Source organism: Misgurnus anguillicaudatus, chromosome 22 (genome assembly GCF_027580225.2).
Source record: "Misgurnus anguillicaudatus chromosome 22, ASM2758022v2, whole genome shotgun sequence".
NCBI classification, from domain to species: domain Eukaryota; kingdom Metazoa; phylum Chordata; class Actinopteri; order Cypriniformes; family Cobitidae; genus Misgurnus; species Misgurnus anguillicaudatus.
The window spans coordinates 31,950,950-31,971,930 of NC_073358.2; the positions used below are offsets into that span (position 1 = coordinate 31,950,950).

Here is a 20,981-nt window from a genome sequence, read left to right on the forward strand (position 1 = left end):
GGATCTTTGGCTTTACTTAAACTGCTGAAATGTCTTTACGACGTCTGGGAAATGTAGTCACGACACTTGCGCCTGTTTACCTTTAAAAAATATAAGATATAACAGAAAGTAAAAAAAAAAATGTTAAACAAGGATTTTAATTAGGTAAAATAAACGTATTTACTAAAAACGTATTAATAACAGAATAAACATTATATTTTAAGTACGTGCCAAACAATTCCCTCTATCTACCACTGGTTTATTACTACTTTGAACCGGAAATAATTGTACGATTGACCTGCTGTTATTTTTGAAGCGGTTTTAAAAATGGCGTCAGTGAAAAGATGTATGTTTACAGTTATTAATACGATTATTTCAGTTTTTATCATAGAAATTCAATGTCGACGTCATCATCTCATACTTAAGGTGAGTGCGTGTGCCAGTTTTATAAGGTATTTGGTCTTAATATAGTTGCTGCTATTAATTAATTAATGCTATTAACTGTTTTTATAGACCCTCTCTTCTGATTTATATTAATCATAATCGTTTTGTTTGGATAAAGCGAACACGTTTAAGCAAATGATTCAGATGGATCGAGGCAGCTAATGACTCGTGCGTCTCTAAACACATTTGTTATGTTTAAGGATGACATCCGTCAACGGGTCCATCTCAACACATTCGGTTTTTATAAAGATGGTTATATGAATATAAATATGAGCAGCCTGAGTTTCCCTGGTGGAATGCCGAACAACATGGACAGCTCCACGGTAACCGTTTGACATATTATCGGCTTTAAGATTTATGCAATGCACCACATCTCTCACCGTACTGATGTCTTGCAGTATCTCTCTGCCCTTATGCAAGACATGATTGCTCCTTTTTTAACAATAAACCTAATCCGTATGACAATCACTTTAGTATGTTGATAATAATTGATTTGTTTATTATTTATCAACTTCTTAACTGCTGCTTTTTTACAGATTGGGTTCAGCTTAGATCGCGTAAGCAGTAATGAATTCTCCACATATCTGGTTAGCATCTTTTTTTCTGATGTCCATCTGAATAAAAATACTGAATATAGTTTTGTTTATGTTTAATTATCAGTTTTGGGCACGTATTTCAGGATGTAGAAGCCTTAATGGCGTACAATATAAATGAATAAAAAATAGTCACCTTGTTGCAATAAAGGATCTTTTAGCATGTCACAGTTATACAGGATTACAATGAAAGTAGTATAAAATGAGTAATTAATTGGAAAATCTTTAAACTAAACTGTGTTAGGTTATCTTTCTATGAACATACAGGGTGGGGAAGGTCTTGAGTATTGTCCTCTGAAGAAAGATCCAAGCAGTAATTTCGCAGGGGTGCTTCTCTTGATGGACTTCAAAAAGAACCAGTGAGTTATGTCTTTAAACATAAATGACCTCTGGTATAGAATATTTTGGTGTATTTACTTACTTTTTTCATATTTGTCATTCCTTTTTTTCTTGCATATTTTTTCATATTTTCTTAATTTTAAAGTGTGATGTAATTTTGAGTGGTTTTCCCATTACTTAAATCATGATTCCCATGATGATTAAATCCACAGAGTGAGGAAAAAGACCTCGGCAGAGACTGGTCTGTTTCCCAACATCAAACCCATCTTGCCAAAAACCACAGAAAATGAACTGCCGGTTGAAAATGGGGCAGATAAAGTCAAGAAGCCAAATGAGAAAGATCAGCCAGCAGGTAAATATTTGAAATGTCATATGTTATGTCATCAGTCCATAATCTAAGTAAGGAATAATTGACGACGGGCTGTTGAAATATTTGAAAATAATGCACACCCAAGATGGTAATACTGCGCCCTATTTTCAATTATACTATGGGGCTGTTGAATGCTTTATTCTGATCGTTTGAGAGATGTTCCACAGGTATGCATTTTTTCGATAAACACACATCTTACCTGTCAAATGTCTTAAAAAAACCACCAGGGCAATGGTATAACCGTGTTATAAGCAGAATAATTGACTCGGGTCCTTTGAATTATTTGAAAATAATAAAACAATCTGGAGGGCTACTTTTTTGATATAGTCTAATCATTTTTGGTTTATTTGGTGATCTTATTTAGTTTTACTTGTTGATGTTTTATCATTGTTTATAATGTTAACATACATAAAAGAAGCCAAGCCAAACCTTTAGGAACCATAATCAAAACTTTAAAATGTAATCTGAATTCAACTGTAAGCCAATGCATGGAAGCCAAGACCGGAGAGATGTTGGTCCATTTTCTAGACCCTGTTAATAGTGTAGCTGCTGCATTTTGCACCATCTACAGTCTAGAAAGCAAGGACCTGGATAAACCCAGATATAACGTTACAATAGTATAGTCCAGTCTAGATGTAATAAAGGCATCACAATTGATCACAATTTCCATGTGCTGGAAAGACAACATTTTATTCAACTAGGCCAGTGTTTCTCAAACTTTTTCAGCCCAAGGACCACTTTATCTTCCAATTTTTTTCTGAGGACCACCTAACAGAAACCCACTCTAACACTCCCCCCCAAAAAACAACAAAATAGGAAGAATTAGCTAAGTTTAAGTTTAATATGCAACCGTTTCAAGTCAAAAACTAATTTTTTTTAAAAACAAATGCAATGATATGTTCAGAAATTATTATATGAATTTTATTTTATTTTATTTGAAAAAGTAAATCTGAAATGAGTTGCAGCTTATACTGCACATGTGAAAAAAAACTGCAATTAAACATACTATAACAGCCTAGGTCCCACTTAATGTCATTCCAAAGAGCCATTAGTTTAAAACTGAGGTGGTGGGTGTATGAAGTCTATGGTTGTAACTATGGTAACAATAAAATACTGGGAAAAAAATGTTCCCCTTAATGTCCAAAATCACTGAAATTACAGGGATTTTACACATGAAACAAAAACTAGTACATTACAAAACTAATAGATCTGTGAATTTTACCTGCTTTCAGTTGACGCTTGATCTTTTCTTTTGACTCCTCTTTGGTTTAGCCACCGATCCATTTTTATGTTATTAAAACAGAAAGGCAAGAACTGATATCACAGTTTTGCAAGTGCATTAAAAATCTACTTAAATAAGTGACGATTGTATAAACACTTGCCTAGTTTAGGTCATCTTTTGGCGGACCACTGGGGGGGTTTGGACCACACTTTGAGAATTACTGAACTAGGCAATGCTCCTTAATTGATATAAACTACTTTTAACTACAGCATTGACTTGTTTGTCAAATTTCAAGTCAAAAACTACACCCAAATTCTTGCTTGAGGGTTTACATTAGTGACTAGAGGGCTTAAAGTGTAATTTGTAGTTGTGGGTTCTACGCCGTAGGCTGACGCTCCCCTTGCCAGAAATGTAACAACGCGTCTAGTTCTAAGCGGAGCGCAAGTGCTGTCATTGGTCCAATAGAACCCCTTCCATCCGATAAATAAATTGGCGTCAAATTTCTTCATAGGCATTTACGCTTGCGACAGTAAGAACAAAGATAGACCATATATAGAGGAGTGATTTAACTGAATCTGCAACAAGACACTGTTCTCCATCACTGCTGGTCTTCTCTAATCATACCCCATTACCTGGTCCTTTTTTTCATTTCTGTGTTTACTGGCCAAGCTGCTGCGTCTTTGGCTGTTGCACTGCTACTTTGGGGTACCAAAATTGGGGTCATCATTACATCTTAAGGGCAAATATACAACCCCAAATCAGAAAAAGTTGGGACACTTTAATAATTGTGAGTAAAAAAGTAATGGAATAATTTACTAATCTTATAAACTTATATTTTACTCACAGTAGAATATAGATAACAAATCAAATGTTAAAAGTGAGATATTTTGAAATGTTCTGACAAAAATTGCCTAATTTTAGCTTAAGGACTGATTTGCAACTTATTAGGTCAATTGGCAACACGATTCACTATAAAAAAGCCTTTCAGAGTGGCAGTGTCTGTCAGAAGTCAAGATGGGCAGAGAATCACCAATTCCCCCAATGCTGCGGCGAAAAATAGTTTTCTGAGTTTCTCAGAGAAAAATCGCAAAGAGTTTGAAGTTATCATCATCTACAGTGCATAACATCATCCAAAGATTCAAAGAATCTGGAACAATCTCTGTGCGTAAGAGTCAAGGCTGGAAAACCAAACTGGATGCCCGTGATCTTCGGGCTCTTAGACGGCACCGCATCACATACAGGAACACTACTGTAATGGAAATCATAACATGGGCTCAGAAATACTTCCAGAAAACATTGTCAGTGAACACAATTAGGGTTGTAACGGTATACCGGTAAACCATGATATTAACATATACGATTATCATACCGTAAACATTTGCTTATTCCCGGTTTTGGAAAAATTATAATAAAGGAGATCTCACTTGCGCTGCTGCGCATATGCAACTTCATTCCACGTGACTGTTAGACGCCACTCGCTTATGTACAGCAGAGAAAATTTCAGAGCCAGACACTACAAATTCTAACCACTATCTGCCGCAGAGAAAAAGTTAAAATCTGCAGTATTGGAATACTCTTTGGGTATCCGAAAAACGAGCGCGGGGTTGTCCTTAAAGATGGATATCCAGTTTGCAAGAAATGTGGAATAAAAGTGGCCGCAAAATGAGGAAATACGTCGAACATGTGCTACCATATTCACGAACACATCCCTCTGTGCAGATAAAGGTGTGTTTTGTTTATAATTTAAAGCAGTATTCTGTGATGCAGAGGGAATCCCGAAATCCAGTCATGGAATCGGCCATAAATCGAAAACGGATGTGTGTTTAATATTCGACCGATCTTTTTTCAGACACAAAGCTGTTATATAAATGCACCTCGAAAGGGAACTGTCTTGAGAAAAGTCTCGGTGGCATTTTCTTTTCGTTTAATCTCAGTACAATGCCTGATAAAGCGCTGTTTATAAGCGCACATGTCTGCTTTGTTTACATGTTAACGCTGGTAACCTGTTAATTACTTTTTGTAAATAATGTTGACTTTTTCATAGCATACAATAAATCCTGTTAGGTAGGGTCATTTTATGCTGGGCTCTAGTTTGATTCATTTAAGTTTGTGTATTCATTTTTCCAATTTATTTGCAGCTGGTCCTGAAGTCAAAAGAGATGTTCAGGTAAGTTCTGTCTAGAATGCCTAAAATCTTTTTGCTACACTATTAATCACATAACTGTACAAAGATTTTGTTATCTTAATTTGCATTAATGGATTTGTTGCTGTACTCCAGAACAAGGCAGAAGAGACCTATCCTCTTCAACTCAACAACCAGGTCTACTCTTTTCAGGTGGGTCATAAATCAGCCTTGTAATTTATTCAATTGAAAAGATTTTTGCAGCTTCTTATTTCTAATATGACTAATTTACCTGTTCTTTTTTAGTTTTATTTTAATGTCACAAAGGATGAGCAGCAAGGCCTTTATAACTTTTATTTCTACAACTGCTACTCCATGCCAGTCAATCAGGACAGCTCTGTGACAGACCTGCGGCGTTTCAGCATTGAGGTGAGTGTTGTAATAAAATTGTCATGTAGTTTGCAAACATTATAACTCTATACTTAATAATTGATATGAAACCGTTTTTACTCTGTTTATAGTTTTTAATCAAGTGAACCCAAGCATGGTTTTAAGATTTCTAGAGGAAATAAATTTGAAACATCTTTTTTAATCTTTCTTTTATTTAATTATACTTTATTCTCGCCATGAATATAGCCTTTGAAGCTGGTATGGCGTTAAAAAAGAAATAAAGAAAGAAAGAATAATTGATATGAAACTATCAATTTTATAATGCAAATTTTTAACAGTGATTTTTGGACTTTGATTTAAAACTTTTTGTTTTTTAGTAGGTAAAAATGAAAGTTAATGTGATATTGTTGTGAAATTGTTACAGATTGATATGATGATGTGATTTCAGATCAACATAGAGGAGAAGAATCCAGACAGCTACCTGTCTGCTGGAGAGATTCCTTTACCTAAACTTTACATCGGCATGTCCTTATTCTTCTTTCTCATTGGTACCATGTGGGTTCATGTTTTGCGTACTCATAGGTGAGTGCTAATATAATCGTCATCTTTACTTAAGCAGTCATTTTAGGGGTGAGCAGGGCACAGACACGGATACTTTACATATTTATACAGGGACGGGCAATCTGTGCTTTTGGTCATTTTCTCTTAATGTCAGAAGATGATCTCCAGTGAATTTGTGAAAAGTTTTGATGTGTTTTCGTTAAATTATTGAACAAAGAGTGTTTTGGAGACATGGAAGTAAATTTCTTCATCTTATATTATTTTTTTCGATTTCTGAGTTGGGTGTGTAAGTTACCAAATCCAGCCTTATATAATTTTAATCACTGTCTTCTTACCCATAACATAACACCATTTTGAAACATGTCAGCAGCTCCTCGTAACTGATAGCTGGGATTGAAAACATTTTTACAGTGTTACAATTAAGCCTTAGTTATATAATGATAATGAAATTAAAACGATGCAAGTACTATTAATTAAAATGATAATACAATATCAGGGGAAATAACTGACAATTATGTTTTTTTTTTGTCTTGATGGTGCAGCCTTTAAAAAAAAATCTATTTATATGCATTGATGCACAAAGATGGTTAGATGAAGGATCATGGAAAGATGAAAGTGTGGATATCTATCTATTATAGGCGGATATATTAACAATATCCACCTTTAGTATTTAGGCAGAATTTTATTGAATTGTTTGTGTTTAAAATAAATTTTCTAGCAGGTGTTACAAACCCTCTGTTTGTTAAAAATAACCCCACCAATGGGGGTAGTTGTAACATTTGCACTCCTGTGTTTTCGGTGTAATTGTACGATAACAATTGGTGTTCATTTGTAGCAAAGATGCGGGTTGATTTGTGTAAAAAGCCGCCGAAAAGCATTACTTTGTGCCCCGCTCTCCCCTATTGTTTTCAGCTCATTTTTATTTGTGCCGGTTTCATACTTGTTTTACAAAAAATTGATTGATGGAGAGCAGCATTAACATGCCTTGTATTTTGTATTTTAGTGCTGATGTTTACAAGATTCATTGGCTGATGGCGGCTCTTCCATTCACAAAGTCACTTTCCCTTGTTTTTCATGCGGTGAGTTTTGCCTCTGGACCTCTTGTATTTTTATATGTCAGCAGATAAGGATTTTTGTGCGAGGCAGCTCTTGTATCAAAAATCCATTGAATTTTAGGTTTTGTATGACAAGCTATTTAAAGCGTGTTGTGAAATGCTAAAAATAGTTGCAGTTTAATAAAGCTTATAAAACAGTAAGCTTATATTGTGTTATGATGCTTTTATTAAATTATTATCTTGTGTTACAGATCGACTACTACTACATTTCGAATCAGGGCTTTCCTATGGAAGCCTTGGCTGTGGTCTATTACATAACACACCTGTATGTTTTTAAACAATTTCATATGTGATTTATAGCTGTTATTCGGCAAGAGTGAAATATTTGACATTTTGAGATGTTATGTTTGTGTGCAGACTGAAGGGGGCGCTGTTGTTCATTACTATAGCATTAATAGGAACTGGCTGGGCGTTTGTCAAGCATATTCTCTCAGATAAAGACAAGAAGATCTTCATGATCGTGATTCCTCTGCAGGTACTAATATTATTGTTTATTTATTTTTTAAAGCACAGTGATAATCACATGTTATTTTTTAGTAGACAGTTTATATCCCTATTATTTAAATCATATCTCCCGTTTTTAAGGGTCAAACTATGAACATTACAATTTAATCTAAATCATTTATGATGTTGCCGTTTCTAACAAAGTAAATTCTTGCCCATAGCACTTACAGTGTTCATTGTAGACTTTAGTTAATTTTATAGGGAGTGCAATTCATGTGTGTCCTATGAGTTTTTTGCTGTCCTATGAGTATTACATGTATAATTAGTGTTTGCAGTGTTATAATATTGGCCTTGTGATATCAGGTTCTGGCCAATGTGGCGTACATTATTATTGAGTCTACTGAGGAGGGCTCCAGTGAGTACAGTCTGTGGATGGAGATCCTGTTTTTGGTGGATCTGCTGTGCTGTGGGGCTATTCTCTTCCCTGTTGTCTGGTAAGTGCTGTCCTTGTGTGTCTTTTGTTCAAAAAGATCAAGATGGCATAAATTATATAACTTCTAGCTTTTTATGCAAGTAAATGGTAAATTTTTTGTAATTTTAGTAGTTGACTGTGGTGGCTTTTTGATATCTGATGTTGTCTTATGCGTTTTTTTGATTGGAAGGTCTATTAGACATTTACAAGAGGCATCAGCGACAGACGGGAAAGGTATGTTGAAATAACACTATCTTTTTTAGTTGGCATTGCTTCAAACCTACCAGAGGGGTCAGTTGACTGAAACAAAATTTGATTATCATCATGGCTAAATTTTTTTAGACCAGTTTGAAAATATGCAGTTAAAAAAATGCTAGTAGTACTTAGTTTGGCAACCTGTTCCTGTAGCTATTCTCTACATACATTATTCATAAGACACAGTGTTTACAACATGAAATTTAATTGGGCTGTCTCCCAGAATGCAGCTCTTGTAGATGTGCTGCTGAAAACTTTAGTAAAAAAACTTTTTTCACTTGAATAATATGGGAGTTCATTCCAACAACTTGCTCATTTTAACACCAACAAAAGAGACTTTGGTTTATTTGTGGTGTCATGATGTTATTAATCAAATGATTGGAAGATCTAAGCCTAACCCTTCATTTTCTCACACAGACAGCTTATGTCAACCTTTAGGCTTCTCATCTAACTGCAAACTTTTGTTACGAATATAAAATAACTAAGATGGGGATAAAATGTTCCTTCGTTGTGGCTTGATGATTTTGTGGTGGAAAAACGGATCCTGTTAGAAATGCTCTGGCATAAGCTTGCCACTTTGCACTGCTGCCTGTTGTGAAAGCAGATGCCAGGCAGCTAGTAAATGTCATAGCTCAGCTATCACTTTATCCTTGCCGCAAATCCAGGGAATGGATGGACAGTTTCTACCCTGCAGCGAGAGATCTGTGAAAATTCCATCATCTTGGAGGAAGTTGCCAAAACTCCTATTTTCTGTGGGTCTGTTTTGTTTACATAATCTATAGACGGTTTCAGCAGTAACAACATAAACAAGCGACTGTCGCGGTCCGCACGTAACTTCCGGTAAACTCCGCTAATAATAAATAACAACAAAGTACTTTAAACGTAGTTTATTTATATAACAAGCAAAAAAACAACAGATAGATTACCTAGGAAACCAAAACATTTGTTATTTTCGACGAGGCATTTGTTCAAGAGATCAGTTTAGCAACTAGTCAGACCATTAAAAAAACAAAACCGGAAGTAAAGTTCGGATCCAGACGTGTATCACGTGCATCCGATGAAACCGTCTATAAAGAGCAATATATATTTTTTAACCCAAACACAAATATTTCATTCATCTTAATATTTCTATTATTTCTGCCTCGATTTATATTTCTTTGCCTATAAAATATATTATGGTTTTTATGGTGCAATGCACTCACACAATCTTATATAGCCCATTTCTCATCTCTGGGAGCTGGAGGATATATAAATGTACCCAAGATATGAAATTACAGAATATAGAGGAGTGTTAAAAAGTCAGATTAATGTGCCTAATATAACACCAAAAGGCAATTTTACTCAAAAACGCACACTCGAAATGGCAACAGCAAGGCATTTGTTTTTTATATATAAACACACACGTATTTATGTATGTAGAATATATGAAGGTTTTACACAAATGTTCTGTAGAGTTTTGCTTTAGATAAAGATATATTTGTTGGTTAAAGGAGAAGTTCGGTATTTTAGACTTAAAGCCCTGTTTTTAGATTGTTTATGGTGAAATAGAACGGTTTTGAGTGAAATTTCGACATATGCGGCTGCCCTGAGAATTTTCTGGTGTTTGTGTTTCACCTCACACCTCTACAATGGGTGGGTTTAATGGTGCACTGGAACAATCCTTCCTAAAATGCATTAAACTTTCGTTTACAAAGACGTGAAACTCACCGAGTGGTCGGGGGTGTTCGCTGATGTGCTCACACAAAAATCGCTGCAGAAGATGCTTTCCAACAGCTGTTTTAACCTTCGTTGTAAATTTGTGGACCTATTTTTCCAAACGCCTCACACCCGTACATTCTTCCGCTTAGAGCTTGAATAATAGACACTCCAGCCCAGGTGGTGGCGCTAATCCACCTTTGCCAATTGCAAGAATACAAACAACGTTCCGGGCGCGGAGTAATACCGTACCTCACAGCACATCTAATACAAGTCAATGGAGTCGGCAAAAACTACGATAAAACCTGTTGGAATGCGTATTTTGCGGCGATTTTTGTGTGGGCATGTCCGTGAACACCCCTAACCACTCGGTGAGTTTCACGTCTTTGTAAACGAAAGTTTAATGCATTTTGGGAGGGATTGTTCCAGTGCACCATTGGACCCATTGTGGAGGTGGGAGGTGAGGCACAGACACCTGAGGGTTCTCGGGGTAGCCGCATGTGTCGAAATTTCACTCAAAACCTTCTATTTCATCATAAACTATCTGAAAAAAGGGCTTTAAGTGTAAAATACCGAACTTGTCCTTTAAGGCTTAATTGGATTGGAGGCTTGAAATAAATGTCTAGTATACTGTCTTCATTTTTATATCTTTGATGTTCATGTTCTTTGATGTACAACATGTTAAATTGCTTACATTGATCTTTTCTACTAGGATAGCCGGGTTTATGATCAGGAGCAGGTGTGCATTTGTGTCAGAGAGCGGTCAGTGCTTAGAATGAAGCAGGTTATTCCCAAAGCTCCACAGTTCGGGTCCAAATTTTTGTCATTGCAGATAATGTTTCCTCAAAAGCATTTATGGAAATGGACAAAGAAAATCACATTTAATTATAATTAAATAATAGAGAAAAGCATAGGCACAATGCTAAAGCATACATACGTGTATACAGTAGCACACCTATACTTTCTTTGATATACTGTCATATGAAAGGTAATGTTATTATTTCTCTCAGACAGTCGATGTTTTAGTGCTGCCAAGCATTTTTTTTCCTCCTTTCATCTTGTGCCTCTCTCATGCAGTGCACAAAGATTTTGAGTTTGATTGCCTTCTGATTTTAACCATTTCACAGCAGGAGCGAGAAGTAATTGAAGCATGAAAGGTGAAGGGACAGCACATCCACTGTCTCTCAGTTTTAATCATAATGCTTTGTCTTCTTTTTTTTTAAAGCTGCCATCAATCTGGCTCAGCTGAAACTTTTTAGGCACTACTATGTGATGGTATGTATTCATTTCACGTCCTGCAGACATTCAAACTTACTTTAAATGAAAACCTACCGACCTGCTTTAACAATGACCGTCTCCTTTTTAATCCATTAATTTTAAAGAGACTGAATGAAAACGACAACTTATGCGGAAGATTATTGCATTATTATTGCCACTGAGAATCTCAATGAGCATGAGGAAAATGCTTTGTAATTTAATTTAAAGTAATTTCATTTATTTTTTATACAAATTATGTGATCAGATTTTTTTCTTGGAAAAGTAAACATGAATTTTAGATGTGGATTTGCTCATTAGTATTACTATAAGTATGTATTTGTTAACTTTAGGTAATACAGTAGCTACCATGAAATAACAATGAACAATACTTCTAAAGCATTTGTTAGTCTTAATTTCAGCTTTTACAAATCTATTTATAAATTCAAAAGTTATAACTTTTAAAGGGATAGTTCACTTTAAAATTTAAATTCTGTCATCATTTACTCATCCTCATGTTGTTATAAACCTGTATGAATTCCTTTTTTCTGATGAACACAAAAGAAGATATATTGAGAAATGATGGTAAACACACAGCAGTAAGTGACCATAGACTTCCATAGTAGGAATAAAAAAATATGATGGAATTTAATGTGTACCATCAACTGTGTCCTTACCAACATTTATTAAAATATTTTCTTAGTCATTTATCACAATACTTCCAAAATATTATTTTCCTACTATGGAAGTCTATGGTCACTTACTGCTGTGTGTTTACCATCATTTCTCAAAATATCTTCTTTTGTGTTAATCAGAAAAAAGGAATTCATACAGGTTTAGAACAACATGAGGATGAGTAAATTATGACAGAATTTTCATTTTAAAGTGAACTATCCCTTTAACATTAGTTAATGCACAATGAGCTAACATGAACAACTGTTTTGACATTAACTAACATCAAGATTAATACAGGTTACAAATCTATATTCCACATTGTTAGATCTTGTTAGCTATTGTATTTACTAATGTTAACAAATACAATCTTATTGTAAAGCATTACTGTTACTTTTGCACTTTCTTATAACTTTAAATTCATCAAAATGTATTAATTTTCTGTATCTCTCCATCATAGATTGTTTGCTATATTTATTTCACCCGCATCATTGCAAGTCTCATCAAGGTCGTTGTCCCCTTCCAGTGGACGTGGCTTTACCAGGTAAGGGATTTTAACAGCTGCAACAAAAGTTATTATTGGAAAAGAAAAATTACACACATGCTTTTTTTTAAATAAAACTATTCATTTCTGGACCGTTGTGGAAGTTCATACAGACATAGCCTTATTATTTTTGTAATGGATAATAACTTACATTTACATCACAAGTGTTTTTTTTGTTTTTGTTTACATAAACATTTCCAATAGGCTGTAAACATTTATAACCATTGCAATTTTCCATGTAAATGTATCAGATTTAATAAATCAAAGTATTAAAGCAGTGTACATTTGGTTTCAATATTAATCAGTAAAAAAAGTTTAATATCAGTAAAAGTAACAAAAATTAGGATACGGTTTACACTTTATTTATTATGACTCAACTTGTATACTTAAATGTTCTGATTTCTTTGTATGAATTCAATATTTGGCTTGATGGCTACATCTGGTAGAAATTTTGTGTCAATAGCCCACTAAGAAATCCCCTTACTGATAAAAATGCGTCAAATACTTATTTTCCTCGCTGTGTTTACCACAAAAATATTTTTTTAAATATTACTTTGTTTTACATTCAGCTATTGGATGAGCTGGCCACTCTGACATTCTTCTTCTTAACCGGACACAAGTTTCGTCCGGCCTCCTATAACCCATATTTACTGCTGTCTGTGGAGGAAGAAGACATGGAGATGGATGATGTGTAAGAAATTATATTTACTTTAAACATTCACATGTAAATCCACATCTACAGTAGGTTATGAATATGCTGTACAAGGAGTCATGGCAGACTTTTTCCATGTTTACGTGCTATAATTGGCTTTCCGGTGCTTCCATCAACCTAAAAAATATGAAAAAGATCAACCCAGTAACTTAGTTTTGATAAACCATTCTCCGCAATCATGTTCAATTGCAACAAACCACCATCATTGCATTCAGTGTTTGAATTTTATCAGCTCATTTGCATTTTAAAGGACACACCCAAAACGCCACATTTTGCTTGCACCTACAAAGTGTCAATTTTAACATGCTATAATAAATTATCTATATGGTATTTTGCGCTAAAACTTCACATTTGTACTCTGGGGACACCAAAGATTTATTTATCATCTTAAAAAGTTATTGTGACATGGCCCCTTTAAAAGTCAGTTTTCCTTTAAGAAACTCCCACTTTGCATACAAGATTAGCAAAAATGCTAAGCACTTTCACATATAAAACCAATGCCAAGTGACAATAACAACACGACAGATGATGGAAAGAGATGATCTGAGAAAATATTATACAAAGCTTATTGATATCTCTATCAGACCATCTTTGTCTGTGTGTGTGCTGTGCACAGCTCTTTCAAATACCACAACACAGTTACTCACTCATACCAGCTGCGACCTGGTAACACATGCAGACTTACAATGATCCGGCCACCTGTCACGGCTCAAGGAGGAGCCCAGAGGGGTTTCTCCCGATTGAAGGACCTGGTGCCGTCCTCATTACTTGCCCTTGCTGAGTGCACCTGTCTTGTCCCCTGTTTATTTACACACGCGCACGCTGCCATCTATGCTGGTCATTGTCTCCTTATGTTATAGTTTTACCTCTCACTTACTTCATTAGATCAAGTATGTTATGAGCGTAATGTCAAATCTTTTTCCATCCTCCTGATTTTCCTGCAAGGGACTTGTGAATTGCATTTCTAGGTCTTGTTCTCTTCCCCGATGGCCCCAACTCCCATTCACCTCTCATTCAGCATCCCCTCAGGCAACGTGTGCTCTGTCCAACTCCCGCATTCCCCCACCCCACCAGCACTTCCCAAAATAGCCCAGTGACTCCATATGTCCTTGTCCCTTGCTTTCTCTTTCCCCCACATCTCCTCCTTCTCCTCTGTGTTTCTCCCACCTGCTTTAGACAGGTTCACTTCCTCCCAGGCTAAATGGGCAAAATTTTAAATGGCCTATTTTTCCAAAACTTTTTCGTGAGACTTCGCCGTGGCCTGATTCGTCTGGCCTCATTGAGTCTTACAAAGAACACAGAAAAGATGGATGAGAGAAAGCACAAAAATAGAAATCACTGCTCTCATGAGCATTGAGTCCAAACTACCTGGTTTTATTTATATGTATCTTAAGTCACCGCTGTGAATGTGCTTGACACCATTAACAATTTGCCTTATCTTTTACAAATCTCCTGCCACTTTCGATTGCACATTGTTAACTTAAAGCAGGTTTTAACCTATAAAATGATCTAAATGTAAATCAGACCTTTAGGGGAACCTGTTGCAGATTGCTGGCATTTTCTGCCATTTCAGTCTTGCTCGGTTGTGTGCTTCGTGTGTCAGTGGTCAAAGGCTGTTGCTCAGTAAAGACCAGTACTGGGGATGCCGTCAAAAAAAAGCATGAGTTTTGGATGACTTGAACCCCAGTGAAAAATATGGCTTTTGTCCAAAGCTTATAGTCAATCTGCAAATAAATCACTAAAACAGTTTAAATTAAATGATTATGAACTTTCCTTGACATGTTTGTGCCAAATTTAATATTTGTATGACTCTTTGTGCTTTTAATGTTGTCACTTAAACCAAACCAACCATGCTTTGGTCCCTAATCTGCTCGTAATAGTTTGTGTAATCCTCAGGGTTCCCACGTAACAATTGAACTGTAACAATGTATCTTTAAAGGTAACACAATGTAACCTTGCTCTCACTTGAAATGTGTCCCCACATTTAGTCCTTGAATTTGAGTGTATTGGACCTGGAAAGTCCTTGAAAGGTCCTTGAATTTGAAGTTAACTAAGGTGTGGGGAACCCTGAATCCTGACCTTTCTTTCCCATTATAGAATTTAAGGTTGAATGACCTAAATTAAAACCTAAATCTTCACATGGGAAGCCTGTGTTGCTTCAACAACAGTAGGTCCAGATCAGAGCTCAACACCGAACAGTTTGCTGGTACTAATGCGGCCATATGCAGTTCAATCTGTGCTTAAATTATTATCAGGAACATAGGGGCGTTGAGTTTGCAGGGGAGTTTATCTGTGTGTGGCTCTCGGTCTCCGTTTCTGCTCAAAATATTATGTACATATTTACCCATCATGTATAATGCTTACCAAGTGAAATTATGGTCACATTTTAATGCAAATGCTGCTAAATAGTACTAAAAGCTTGTAATCTTATTAAGGAGGCTTTTTATCACTTTAGAGAACCTGTATAGCACCTCTAGAACCATAAGTGGTGCTAAAGCATGACTATAGCACCACTTATGGTTCTACATAGGTGATGTTTAGCACTAAAAATGGTTTCCCTGTATACGAGCTGATGATTTTGGTGGTAACTACTTAAAAAATAATGGCACTTATCGCATTTTGGAACCAAACTCTTCAAATATACATTGATAAATTACGCATTTGTTTAGCTTTTCCCAGGAATCGAGATATTGTTTAGATCTTTAAAGAAACAGATTCTGTCTTTTATGAATAAAACATGAGTTTTATGTAAGCTAATAGCTGAAGGGCTTTCTTTAAAATTAGGACAGGCTGAATTTGATTTATTTATGTATTTTCGGTGAGCTTTTTCAGAACATTACATGTGATCATCTCAACCACAAAAGAAACCAAACTTGGTCTAGTCTAGAAACCGTTTTAGCTCTACAGCTCATGTTAAGGTTATTTAATAGTTTGACTTAAATTGGTTCCCACATGTTGTCTTACCCTTGACCCATTTCTTCTCTTCATTTCATTGCAGCGTAACTACCTCAACAGCCATGGGAGAGGGCGTTAAGAAAGTGAATAGGTTATCAAACGGGCTGTCAGAGGAGAGGGAGAGCGTGGCATGAAGGGAGATAAAATTCCCAGTGGGTTTTGCTGGGCCATTGGACTTTGTGGCCAGCTACTGACATTCTTGAAGAAGAGCTCAATAACTTGATGTGCAAAATTCCGAGTGGACCTTTTCTCGTGATCACATGTGAAGACAGCGTTCCTGATCCATTTATATATCTCTCCCTCTCTCTGTAAATGTTGCACAGATGGTTTGGAGTCTTTACACTACATCATTCCATGATTCCTTTTGCCACCGTGGTTTTAAATGAATTGCTTGGTGCTGCGCTTTATTCTTATTTTACTTTAATAATGTAAGTATGTTTTTTGCTCCATTTGGTTATTATTTATTTATTTATTTCCTTCATACGCATTGCTTGATCTTAGAGACTCTGTGGCACTTTAATCGGGACACTCCAGTCACATCTTTCATGTGTGCTCACTGGGCCTCGATGATGTCTCTTCCTGCTTATTTATGTGATTGTTTCCTACTCTTAAGTTTTGAAAATTAATATTTTATTTAAAGGCAGGGCCCAAAAAAATTAATCTGATTAATGCATTATGAAGAATGAAATGTATAGTACAAGGTTCAGCGTCAGGATCTGACGACAGGTTCTAAATATATCCTCAGTATTTCTTTAAATACAGATGACTGTGAATATTAATAAAATGGATCCAGGGTGTCCGGAAATCGTGTATATCAGTTGTGTCAAACGTGGATTTAAAATGATTTCAGGGATCTTGTAAATTATGGTTATTGGTAATGCAATGGAGGATTTTATTTTGATGCTTAACATTTAGCTTATTTGAACAAGCTTTATGAAATTGTGTTACAGTATTAAATTGTGCAATGGTTTTTATTTGTACGTGTTCATATTTGATTTAAAATGTGTGTATATATAATCGAAAATCATATGTAGGTTGTATATAATAAGAAGCTAACTAGAAAATGCCCTCATTCCTAAGATCCTTATTGGTTCTTTCAAAAAGTGTTATTCTGGTTAACAGCTATAGATTTCACAGCAAAAGTAATTATTTATATAATATAATATTAATATATATATATTTTTATCACATAGCCAATATTAATTTCTTATGAATATGAATTAAATATAATTTTTTTTATGAATCTTTAGGTTTTATGATAAAATCTCCAAACATCAAACTAGTATTATGTAGTATCCTATCATTTCTGAATAGCCAACATTTGACAGCCTTGATGCGAATGGATGTCTTAAAATTAATTCCCAAGTGTTCAAGAGCGCTGCTCACTTCAGCTTAAGTGCAGTTAAAATCATCTGATGTTGACAAAATGTCAGTGAGGGAGTAATGATGAGCGAATCCTAAAGGATGAGAGAATCACAAATGCAAATTCAGTCCATCTTGTATGCGCTTTAAAGTAGTTTTTGTCTGTAAAAAAAAGTAGTTCTCAAATACACTTGTTTTTATCCTTTATTGTCCTTTAATACAAATGTATGGGGTCAAATGCAAGCATATTTTATACATATTTCAGAGATAGCATGAAACAGAAAATAATGACATATGTTGGATGTTCTGGCAGGTGAAGAGACATGCTAGTATTTTGCTGATGTTAAAGTAAAGACTTTATAGTGTTTAATGTTCCATTAGACTCAATAAAGAGAGAGAGAGAGAGCAAATGTTTGCTCTATCCCCCAGCCAAACCCAGCAAAATACTTGTTTGGAAATATGTGCATTGCTATTTAAAAATTAGACCGATCTCACGGAAAGGTGTGTTATAGTCACGAAAAATGTGATCAATTTTTTTTCATGTCCATGGCACGAAATTCAGCTTTTTTCATGCCTTGAGCATGAATGTCTTTTTCGTGTCACTCGCACAAATTTCTATTAATAGTTTTTTGTGTCCATGGCATGACTTTCTTTTTTGTGTCATTTTATGTGGAAGAAAAACATGTAGAAACCGATACATAAAAGTACATCCTAACTCCAAACTCCAAATCTAACTCCAAGCGACAATGATTTAAAAATAGTAGAAAAATGAGAAAAGGATACATAAAATGACATGAAAAAGAAAGTCGTGCCACGGACACGAAAATATTTGACAGAAATTCGTACTGAGTGACACGAAAAAGACATTCGTGCTCAAGGCATAAAAAAGTTAATATTTCGTGCCATAGACACAAATAAATTAACAAAATACATTTTGTGACTATAATACGACTTGCAGTGAGATCATGTTGAAAATAATATATCTCGTACCGCCGGTATTACAGAGGCTTCAGGCTAGTCCAAGACAGCCCTGTTAAAAATTTCTGTAGAAATTACAGTATTACTGGCAGGCAGCTGTTTGCCAGTAACTTACTGTAGATTTACATTTATATTATTTACTGACAACAGTTTGTTCAAAGTTAAATGAACATTAAACATTAAAACGTCTTTATTTTTACCGAATAAAACTAAAATAACACCCTTTTTCAAAGCATTACTGTAAAAAAAATCAGTAGAAATTGCAGCTGGGTTGCCAGTAACCCACCGCAGATCCAAATTCATGTTATTCACTGGCAACATCCTGTTCAAAGTTAAACGAACATTTAAAATTTACAAGTCTTCGTCTTTACAGAGTAAAACTAAAAAAAACAGAATCAAGCAAAACATTTTGGGAAACAAAATCTGAAGCAAAAAACAGAAAAAGGTTGATGATTTTGGGTTCCCAGAATGCTTTGCATGAGGCTGTTATTGTATAGTTTTATCCTGTAAAGATAAAGACTTGTTATTATTTAAAATTTATTTAACTTTGAACAAACTCTTGCCAGTAAATAACATAAATTTAAATCTACGGTAAATTACCGGCAACCCAGCTGCAATAACATTGTAATTTCTACAGAATTTTTTTACAGTGTGTGAACCAAAATCGAAGGGAGAAAACAGAACGTGGTTGATGAGGTTTTTTGGTTCCCAGAATGCTTTGCATGAGGCTGTTATTTTATAGTTTTATTCTGTAAAGTCAAAGACTTGTTAATGTTCATTTAACTGCCTATTTCCAATAAATAACATACACTTAAATCTACAGTAAATTACTGGCAAACAGCCGCCTAACTACAGCAATGTATTTACAGCGTAAAAAACAATGTTTGAGCTGTCTCAACTGAAAATAACTTGCACTGACACATCTTAAAATATGCCAGGGCCACTAATTTGTCTTAAGATACACACAGTAATGTCTTTTTCTAAGGCGTGTTTATACAAGATGCTTAAACATCTTAATTTAAATAAGGCCTACAGTTCTGGCTTCAGCTAGCCTTGTCGATAAAACCAGGCCATACATTTTTTTCTAGCACTCTTCAGTGGAGACCCATGACATTGTGGTGGTAAGAGTATTGTTGTTTATATGATTACATAAAACAGTACTGTAAAGAATTTTAATGCAATTAATCAATTATTTAATATATAATGTGTGAATGACATAAAGCTTTTTAAAATACAGGAGTACATTTTAAGAGATCAGATGCAAGACTCTCTAAGTGTGTCTGATATGTTTTCTTGTAAATTTGCCGGGATTAATTGAAGCGAAAGTATTTAATGAACATATAATACATGCCGAGCACATTTTTGACTGAAGTGCCGTCTAGCGGCTTTTGCCCCTGAGCTATTCATTTTATACATTCACTGCTGTTTACCCCAGCTGATCTAAGAAGTCACTGTTGTATGTTGCTGTTTAGGCTTCATTCTCTTACTATTTAAAGTTCATGGTGTGTTTATCATATTGAAAGGCTAATTACAGTGTTAAACTACATCAACACGGGAAGAGATCAGAGGTTAGCCGGCTTTATGATGGTGTAAGTTGCTCTATACAGCACAGTCTGTGAGTAAAAGCAGGTTTAGATAGCAGTTGACCCTGTTTGACATATTAGCCAGTGCTCAGGGTGAATGGAGCCCATTAAAGATTACTTGTCTGGCTGAAAACATTGATACTGTGTAGCATAGACAAGAGTCTAATGGTTTGAGGGTTGTTTAAAACTGTCTGCAAACATAATTTAGTTCATTTTTCCATCAGTGAAACAAAAAGGAGTGTGTGTTTATGCGAAGCTCATATATGTTCTGTTTGTTCCCCATAAATTGTAAAGCAATCTATTAGCAATACAACCTTGTTTGACTTTCATATTTGGCAAGGACGCTAAATGTATCTGTAAGTAAACATCTGCCAAATGTATGTGCTTAGATTGCATCTATACAAGGACAAATCACATTAAATAAGATCCATCTTTGATGTGACAATTCTAAACAACCGTCATAATCCTAATGTACAGTAATATCAACCAATTGAAATTGTTGATTTAACTCAGAGGACGTTTAGGAAGCACACTGGCTTCCATCATTGTAAGCTTGGCCAGGAAAGCTTTACCCTGAAAAAATGTCTCCTGTGTCCCAGCCATAACCTTTTATACAAATAATGCATTGTTTCTTTTGAGATACTACAGTTTTATGAGCTTTTATAAATCTTCCCAAATATAGTATACATCATTTTTGAAAGCGGTGTTGCAAACCAAATCCTTGCCATAATATGTCATCTTACGATATGAACTGTCTTTCTAAAGTTAGAAAAATACTCAAAAGTGTCTCTCAACTCTTGGATACTTTCCAGCCTGATCTTCTGCTGTGCGTTATCCCACAAGTCAATCCGTAAATTGATTCCCTTTCTCTCCCTCTCTGTATGCTATTTATAAACCTCTTTCACCTTCCAAAAGATTTT

General features: G+C 35.2%; 1 protein-coding gene across 1 annotated transcript; it reads left to right on the forward strand.

Annotated features, from left to right (window-relative positions):
• The first annotated feature begins 247 nt into the window (after positions 1-247).
• On the forward strand, positions 248-17,108 carry gpr107 (G protein-coupled receptor 107). The gene is made up of 18 exons (XM_055199524.2): positions 248-405; positions 624-746; positions 960-1,010; positions 1,284-1,375; positions 1,568-1,707; positions 5,086-5,114; positions 5,226-5,282; positions 5,376-5,498; positions 5,908-6,041; positions 7,024-7,099; positions 7,327-7,400; positions 7,493-7,610; positions 7,943-8,073; positions 8,242-8,285; positions 11,227-11,276; positions 12,388-12,471; positions 13,041-13,162; positions 16,182-17,108. The coding sequence occupies exons 1-18, from the start codon at positions 307-309 to the stop codon at positions 16,270-16,272; spliced, it is 1,638 nt and encodes a 545-aa protein (XP_055055499.2). The 5' UTR covers positions 248-306; the 3' UTR covers positions 16,273-17,108.
• Positions 17,109-20,981: the final 3,873 nt, after the last annotated feature.

Excerpts from the sequence above, each read along its gene's own strand:
- gpr107 (XM_055199524.2), top strand. The coding sequence starts at position 307 with ATGGCGTCAGTGAAAAGATGTATGTTTACAGTTATTAATACGATTATT. Across the intron at positions 406-623 it reads GTCATCATCTCATACTTAAG|GATGACATCCGTCAACGGGT; the intron begins GTGAGTGCGTGT and ends GTTATGTTTAAG. Across the intron at positions 8,286-11,226 it reads ATCAGCGACAGACGGGAAAG|CTGCCATCAATCTGGCTCAG; the intron begins GTATGTTGAAAT and ends TTTTTTTTAAAG.